We start from the raw sequence: 9,017 nt of genomic DNA on the forward strand, positions 1-9,017 counted from the left end.
TTTTCAGGGATCGTTGAAGCCATTTTTCCAGATGCGGTATGGGTTCTTCAGAAAATGAAAACCTTTCTAAGGATCCTTGAAGCCACTGTAATATATTTTCCACGGGTCCTTCGGAACATTGCTTCTTGAGGTTTGCTATTGATTTTTCAAATCATCTCTTCCTCAGAGTTCTTTTAATCTCTACCGTGGACTTCTGTAGATCCTGAACGCCTTTAATAGAGGCTTCAAGCCATTCCCGAGTACCTAGGTGTCCTTCCTCCTCAAGATTCTTTATAGATATTTCAAGTCATTTTTTGGCATCTTGTTTAGATACTTTAGGACCTTCATCTTGCAGGTTTTTTAAGGATTGTCGAAGCCATTTTTCAAGAACTGGTCTAGGTTCTCCAGAAAGTGACAGGCTTTCTAAGGATCCTTGAAGCCATTCTAATCTATTCACCAGAGATCCTTCAGGACATTGCTTCTTGAGGTTCTCTATTGATTTTTCCAGCCATCCCTTTTTTCTGGCTCGACTTGGATTTTTGTAGATGTTGAATGCCTATAATAGATGCTTCAAGCCATCCCTGCACATCTAAATCACAGGTTTCTGGCCCTTCTTCTTGGAGATGATTTATCGATGTTTCTAGCCAACCATTCACATCCCCCCTGGATGCCTCAGCACATTCCTTCGGGAGGCTGGTGGTGGATGCTTTAAGCCATTCGGGCAGGGTGTACAGTTCAGAGGAATCCTCTTTCAGGATTTTCAGCGATTGCTGAAGCCACCTCAGTATATTTTGCCCAGGTTCCTTAGATGTTCTGATTTTGAGGCTGTCTACTGAAGCCTTAAGCCATTTCTTATTTAATTGATATCTCAAATTGATTTGAGGCTTCATTTTGTCTTGAGCTTCTGTCTTGTTTTCGGTAATGTCTGCCCTTGTTTGGCAGAGACTCACAGAGCCTTCTTTGCTCTCTCTGCCGCTGGGTCTCTGCTCCATCTGGTCTCCGTCCATCATTAAGGGGCAGCGGCCCTTCCTCAGTTGTGTCTCTCTAGAAAAAGCCAGAAGGTTAGATGTGAATCTGGACCAACAACAAAGCATTCTTAATTAAAAAAGGATGGGAACTGCTTTGATGTCAGGAAACTCACTCTTGTGTCTAAAGTGTGTAGAAGTGTATGAATATTGTTGGGCAGCGGGGGTTGGAGGTTAAAAGATCTCTCCTATACATATCTTCCCATTCACTTCCATGAGATTAACTCCTAGATTTGTATACGTAAAAGTATAATGAACCATAATTTATTAATTTCTTTCTGAAGTAAGGAAATGTTCAGGTTTTCCCAAGCTTTCTAAGATAAGGGGAACCTAATGTGAAATTCTGGAACAGGAAATTCATGGTGGCTATCTAAAAATTTCTCACCTCCACAGTCTTTCTTCGTACTCTCGGCAGAGCTCCTCTTTCTCGTCAGTCAACTCAATATTTTTGAATGTCAGGATCTCTGCCTTCATTTGGAGCTCTTTGTTTTCTAATGTAAGCTTTGATATTACTGCTCTCTTTCTGTAAAATTATGAGGACAAGAGATATTAGCCCTCTTCATTTTTTACTTGAATTACTAAGCATACCTACATTCTTAATTATTTTTGCATTCCATTATACCTATTGCTCTTCTCTTATTCAGTTATACATACATATAAAAGAATGGAACATTTCTTTCATCCGGTATATCTGGCTTAAGGGCTCTAATAAATAAATTTGAATTGGAAAGAAAAAATCAAGTTCGATCTAAATATTTCTCACCCATAAAATTCTTCTTTAAGGTCATTATTTTCCCGTAGGAGCTCTGCATTTTCTCCAGCATATTTTTTAAGCTTGCAGCTGAAACTCTCATTTTCTCGTCTGAGTTTGTCCAGCTGCCCAGGCTCATCTGAACTCTTTTCCCTGTAAAAGCATCTAGGTGATCTTCCCCCTCAAGATTCTTTATAGATATTTCAAGCCACTTTTTGGCATCTTGTTTAGATACTTCAGGACCTTTTTCTTGCAGATTTTTCAAGGATTGTCGAAGCCATTTTTCAAGAAGTGGTCTAGGTTCTTCAGAAAGTGACAGGCTTTCATTTTTTTAATTTTTTTTTATTTAATTAAAAACAAACTGACAAAATGAAAAAACCAACAAACAAATACAGTTATAACAATACGCAACATCAACAAAATATACATTTAAATCAAGTCTTACGACTTGAGCCTTGAGAAAAATAGAATGTTACATCAGTATTCTATATTTCTTTATCTGTATTTCTACGTCTTTCATTATATAACAATATTTCAAATTTATTTCTTAATTTATTGTTTCCTTAGTTGGTATTACCTTTCTGTCTTGCTAATCTATCTCATTATTATTATTATTATTATTATTATTATTATTATTATTATTATTATATTGTATGGTCTTATTTTTTATTTCGTTTTCCTTTTCTCCAGCCAGTCATACCATCGTTGCCAAACCAGGTAGTAATCCGTGTCTTCTTTTTCTTGTATTTCTTTGGTAAGCCTGTCCATTTCTGCACATTCCATTACTTTTAATATTATTTTATCCTCTGATGGCGTGTCTTCTAATTTCCAAGTTTGCGCGAATGTGATTCTTGCTGCTGTCAAAATATGAACTATCAAATATTGTATTTTTTTTCATAGTGATTTGTTAATATTCCTAATAGGTATGTTTCTGGTTTCAATGGAACTCTGTGGGTAGTGATTTCTTCTAATTGTTTTTGGATCATTTTCCAAAAAATTTTTGCTTTTTGGCATGACCACCACATATGATAGTATGACCCTTTTTGTGATCTGCATTTCCAACAATCTTGTGAAGTATTAGGGAACATCTTTGCCAGGTGTGCGGGTGGGAGGTGCCACCTATAGAACATTTTATACGTCTTCTCCTTATAGGGTACAGACATTGTCAGTTTGGTATTTACTTTCCATATTTTTTTCCCATTTGTCAAGTTCAATATTATATCCAAAATTTTTCCCCCACATAATCATATTCTCTTTCACCACTTCTTCTTCCAATTTATATTTTAGTAAATAGTTATAAATGAGGCGTTGGACTTACCGTGAACGCTGTTTCTCCGGGGGCTGTGGAGTGGGTCAGGAGTGGGAGATGATCCAGTTGGTCTGGCCAGTCACTGAGTCGAATTGCTTTGGCCACGCTTCCTCGTGCCTCCGTTGCCTCCAGTTTTGTTCGACGAATCCAGATCTAAAAGACATCCTCTGCCAATAGTTAGCAAGAAGTCATGAAAGGAATCGCAGGCGGGAGGGGCTGACCCACTCCGCAGCCCCCGGAGAAACGGCATTCACGGTAAGTCCAATGCCTCTTCTCCCAGAAGGCTGCGGAGTGGGTCAGGAGTGGGACATACCCAAGCTCGTCAACCCTACGGGTGGGAAGCCTGCGAACTAGGAGGCCTCAAGGCCAGGTGTACCTGTTGGAGGACCCTCCTGCCAAAAGCGGCCTCCGCAGAAGCGAAGACATCCAAACGGTAGTGCTTAATAAACGGGACAGGAGTAGTAGCTGCCCGGCAGATTTCTTTGAGGGAGGCTTGCGTGGCCCAAGCAGCAGTGGTAGCTGCACTGCGAGTTGAATGAGCAGTGATACGTTGCGGAGGGGGAATGGACTGTGCTTCATATGCCCGGGCAATACAAGCCCGGATCCAGCGGCCAATGGTGGCCGAGGATACTTTAGAGCCCAAAGAGGCAGGTTGGAATGATACGAATAGAGCCTCAGTGCGTCTGGCAGGCCGTCCGCGAGATGTAGATCTTAATAGCTCTGCAGACATCCAGAGTGCGCCATTTGAACTCCAATGGGTGGGCCAGTCTGGGACAGAAATTGGGAAGAATGACCTCCTGTTCCCGGTGAAATTGGGAGTTAATTTTTGGAACAAAGGACGGGTCCAAACGGAGGACAACTCTGTCCGTGTGTATGATACAAAGGTCAGGCCGAACGGAGAGGGCCGCCAGTTCTGAGATGCGGCGGGCTGAAGTAATGGCCACCAAGAAGGCAATCTTTAGAGAAAGGAACCGGAGGCTCGCAGTCCGTAAAGGCTCGAATGGAGGTTCTGTAAGGCCTTCAGTACCCGCGGCAAGTCCCAAGTCAGATACCGGTGGACTATGGTGGGACAAAGATTCCGGACGCCCCGTAAAAACCTGTGAATGGATGGATGACGGGACAGCGGGGCTCCATCCCTAGGTGACAGCACCGTGGAGAGTGCGGCAACATGGCGTTTGAGGGTGTTGAGCGCCAGTCCTTTACGGAAACCATCATGGAGGAACTCCAGAACCTGCAGGACAGAAGTTGAAAGGGGATTAATCTCGCGCGCAGAACACCAAGAGATAAATACCTTCCAGGTGATGTTGTAGAGTCTGATGGTTGACTGCTTTCTGTCTGCCTGCACGATGCGGATGACGTCCTCGGAGTAGAGCGCCTCCCTCAGGAGGAGCCCCTCAAGAGCCAGGCAGTCAGATTGAGCCATTGGGGCTCCGGGTGGGTGACCGCCCCCTGCCTGAGAGACACCCTCTCTGGAGGGAACTGCCAAGGAGGTGCAATGGATAGGGCCACTAGGTCTGAGAACCTTGGCCAATGAGGGATGACGAGAACGACTTCTGCTTCCTCCGTAATTATCTTGCAGATCACTCGTATTAACGCCAGGGGCGGGAAGGCATAAAGGAGCCCCGATGGCCAGGGGCAACGGAGAGTATACATGTCCTCCATTCCCGGAGATGGGTAGCGAGTGATAAAGCGTGGAAGAAGAACATTCGCTGATGAAGCAAAAGGATCCACTTGAGGCTGTCCGAATCGACGACAAATGTCTTTGACGAGATCGGGGTGGAGACGCCACTCTGATGGTTTCACCATGGTCCAACTGAGGAAGTCCGCTTGGATATTGTCCTTGCCGGCGATGTGATCTGCCTGTATGGAGATGAGGTGAGCCTCTGCCCACCTCCCAAGCTTGAGAGCTTCCTGCATCAATGTCTTGGACCTTGTCCCTCCCTGGCGGTTTACGTGGGCTTTCGCCGCTGCGTTCTCGGTGACTATTAAGAGTCGTTGTCCCTGAATTGTCTTGTGGAAGGACAGAAGGCCCAGGCGAATTGCACGGAGTTCTAGCAGGTTGATGTTGGACTGTGACTCCCGTGGTGACCAATGACCCTGAGCAACCTGCCCTTCCAAATGTGCTCCCCATCCATGTAGACTGGCATCCGTCGTAATGACGGTCGGTGGACTGTCTATGAATAGGCAACCTTTGTCCAGAGCTGGGGAGAGCCACCAATGCAACGACCGATGAACTGACAGAGGAACCCGGACTTTGATTTGGGAAGCAGCAGTCCTGGTACGTTGGTGCGGTAGCAGAAACCATTGGAGACTGCGCGCATGAAGACGGGCCCAAGGCACGATGTTTATGCAGGATGCCAGTTTCCCTAACAGTGTCAAGAGTGTGAGTTTGGACACCGTCGGTTCCAGGAGGATTTGACGGATGAGAAGTCTGAGATTGTCTCTCCTCTCGTGAGAGAGGAACACCTGTCCGGCTCGGGTGTCGATTATTGCCCCGAGATGAGTTAGGCGGATTCTTGGGTAGGTTGACTAAGAACCCGTGTTCTCGCAGGACTTGTAAGGTTAGTTGGAGATCGGCTTGCGCCCGTGGAAGGGTGGAAGCCTGAACTAATATATCGTCCAGGTAGGCTTAAAGCCGTACCGGGACAGACAGTAAATGTGCCACTAGGGCTGCTAAGACCTTCGTGAAGCTGTGCGGGGCCGATGCCAGGCCGAATGGTAGGGCACGATATTGAAGATATCACCCCGTGTAGCTGAACCTTAGGTAACGCCGGTGGTTCAGCGATATAGGGATGTGTAGGTAGGCCTCGGAAAGGTCAATGGAGGCTAGAAAATCTCCGGGCCTGATTGCCTCCAGGATGGACTTTAGAGTGTTCATTTTGAACCTCCTGTAGACAAGGTGGGTATTCAACGATTTTAAGTTGAGTATCGCTCTCCAGCCCCCAGAGCGTTTCGGCACCACAAAAAGGATTGAGTAAAATCCCTGTCTCCATTGGTCTGGAGAGACCTCCTCCACAGCCTTGATGTCTAAAAGATGCTGTATGGCAAGCTCCATGAGTCTGCGCTTGCGAAGTGAATTGGAGACGGCATGGTACGAAGTGGTTCGGGGGGCTGAAAAGGAATTCCAACGGAAGTCCGAATTCGATGGTGTGAAGGACCCATTGGTCCGTCGTGATGCGAACCCACCTGTTGACAAAGAGGCTCAACCTGCCTCTTATAGGTGCATTGAGAAGAGAGTCATTTCTGACGACGGAACTGGCAGTTGCCAGTTCCACAAAATGACCACTTGGAAGGGCCGTATGACTTTGGCTTGTCCTGAAAGGAACCCCTGTCTGGTTGGCGAAAGGAGCCCTGAGAATAAGGACGTTGGCTGGTGGTATCCTGGGGAGAAAAGCGGGAAAGCTGCCTATGGTAGTAGGGGGCTGCCTGGCGATCCACCCGTCTAGTGGTGGAAGGCAAAACTTTCTTCCTATCCTTATCCTCGACCAATAAAGGTTCGAGAGAGTTACCAAACAACTTGGACCCCGAGTACGGGGCAGAAGCGAGTTGCCATTTGGGTTTTAGATCAGCTGGCCATTGGTGCAGCTACAATAGGCGTTGCGAGGTGACTCATGATGCCAGCACCTGAGAGGCATACTTAGCTGCGTTGAGCGTGGCATCGGACGCAAACTGGGTGGCTGCAATGATTTTGTTGAGGTCCTGGTGGACCCGCACCTCCTGGGCAGGTAAACGAGATTGCAGCTGTTGGAGCCATAATAGGGACGAGCGTGTGAAGAAGGAAGCCGCAGTAGCGGCTTGTATCGCCCAAGCAGAAGCCTGGTGTGTCTTTTTGAAGACAGGTCAAATTTCCTGTCCTCAGGCTTAAGGCCCTCGGAGGTGTCCCCTGAGATATAGAGAGAAGGGGAAGAAAGGGCAGCCACAGGGCCATCCAGGGAAGGTACCTGTAGAATGGTAGCTAGTGTAGGTTCCATGTTATAATTACGATGGTCAGTGCTGCTGGGTGTTGGAAGAGATGCCAGATTGGACCATTGTTTGCGGACAACGTCTGTAAACAATGTGGGTGCTGGAATGAAAAGTTGTTTGGCAACTGGTTCCGAAAATATACCATGACTGGTCGAAGTTGAGGCAGAAGTAGTAGTAGTAGGCTCCAAAAGACCCGAAGTGACTTTTGCCTTGTGCAATAGTGACTTAAATAGCCCTTGAGGGAATAATCCTGTAAAGGCCGGAACTTCCAGAGGAGCACCTTCGTCATCTGAGAGGTCAGTGTCTCTCATCGGTTTGTCCTCTAAGCCAAGGTCAGCACTGCCTCTAGATCTCGTTGGAGACAATTCAGGAGAAACAGTGAGGCTAGCGGAAGGTGAAACCTGGGTACGCCGAGAATGAAGGCTTTCCGATACTACAGATGCTGAGCGGCGTTCCTGTATTCCCGTTGCAATGCCATGTGAGATAGCTCTAGCAATTAAGTGCTGTACCGCCTCAGACAGATCCTGCAGGTTCAGGTGGACAGGATTCTGTGCAGGTGGAGGATCCTGTGGTGTAATAGCCCAATCAAAGGGATCCCCTTTTTGTTGGTCCTTTGAATGGGGAGAACTAGTACCTTGTTGGTCAGCCCTCTCAGGTGATGACGCTCTAGAGAGGTCAAGGTCATCCTCAGCAGTCTGGTCACAGGAACCGGGCCAGGCTGTAGGAGCAGTGACCCCAAGGTCAGCCCTCACCGCCTTGTTCTGTAAATATTGTCGTTCCAGCACCTTTTGGTGTTGTTGAAGATCTTTGATCTCATCCTGGTGTTGATGAGACCTTCTGCCTGAAGCAGAGTTACAGGAGGCCTTGTGGCCAGTCTCGGCCCTGTTATCAGAAGACCGTTCAGCCATAGTAAGACGATCAAGTGGTCAATGGCTTGCACATCAAGCTGAAGTTAGGACGGCTTTCACAGAATCTGGAGGATGCCAGCACCAGATGCGGCCAATGAGGGGCGCGAAAGAACAGCGAAACGCTGTGTTGCAGAGCTGGAAGTGACTTGCTGAGAAATCAGTAGCCAAGGCTTCTGTTCTTTTTTTATTTCAAAATGGCCACCCGACGTGGAGGAGTGCAATTAAGATGGCCGCTGAAAGCAAAAAAATGGTTGCCTTCGAGGATTGCGCTAGTAATGGCGTCTAACGGCCGATCCAAAGTGTCCTCCTTAACTGCCACAATTAGCTGCCCAAGTGCCGTAAGGAGCCGCCCGCCACTCAAGGGATAACCTTGAGACAATACCCATGGTGATCAGTTGGGGATAGACTTGCCACAGCCTTCGCACAAACACCTCAGCGGAGCGCCGTTCAAATTTGCCGGTTTAAAATGGCCGCCGTCGTTGAAGCTCTGCAATGGCAGCCACTGACGAGGCAACTTCATGGTTAGCCGCCCCGGCGAGAGGCAGATCCAGCAATCCTGGGCTGGAGGCTGAAATAGCGGCCGGCGCTTAATCCGAAGGCAACGAAGCGCTGGGAGCGGTAGCGCTGATCAGCTGTAGGGCGGGCATGGCGGCGGCGTGGCGGCAGCGTTTTCAGCCTTAGACTGAAGTGGCCAGCTCGCACAGCGCAGAAGCTTGATAGTAGAAGACTGAAGAGTAGGTAGAAGCGAGGAGAATAAACCCTGAGCTAAAGTCAGGGTGAGGAACTCAGTAAGAAACAGTCTGGTCAGATCACTGAGTCGAATAAAACTGGAGGCGACGGAGGCACAAGGAGGCGTGGCCAAAGCAATTCGACTCAGTGACTGGCCAGACCAACTGGATCATCTCCCACTCCTGACCCACTCCGCAGCCTTCTGGGAGAATTTGGTTATTAATTTATCATCTATTCCCAATAGAATTCTGTCCAATTCATTCGGCTCTTTTTGGATTCCAAATTTTTTCATGTTCATCTTATATCTTGATTTTATTTGTAAATACCACCACCAATTAATGTCTGTACCCTGT

General features: G+C 47.3%; 1 protein-coding gene across 1 annotated transcript; it reads right to left on the reverse strand.

Annotated features, from left to right (window-relative positions):
- Nucleotides 1-372: 372 nt before the first annotated feature.
- Nucleotides 373-3,794, reverse strand: LOC148114710 (uncharacterized). The gene is made up of 4 exons (XM_087890704.1): nt 3,397-3,794; nt 1,768-1,908; nt 1,390-1,527; nt 373-1,023 (listed from the first exon to the last, which is right to left on the reverse strand). The coding sequence occupies exons 1-4, from the start codon at nt 3,792-3,794 to the stop codon at nt 447-449; spliced, it is 1,254 nt and encodes a 417-aa protein (XP_087746830.1). The 3' UTR covers nt 373-446.
- Between the last annotated feature and the right edge of the window lie 5,223 nt (nt 3,795-9,017).

This window comes from Pantherophis guttatus, chromosome 3, assembly GCF_059756535.1.
Source record: "Pantherophis guttatus breed Tessera chromosome 3, ASM5975653v1, whole genome shotgun sequence".
Lineage (NCBI taxonomy): Eukaryota > Metazoa > Chordata > Lepidosauria > Squamata > Colubridae > Pantherophis > Pantherophis guttatus.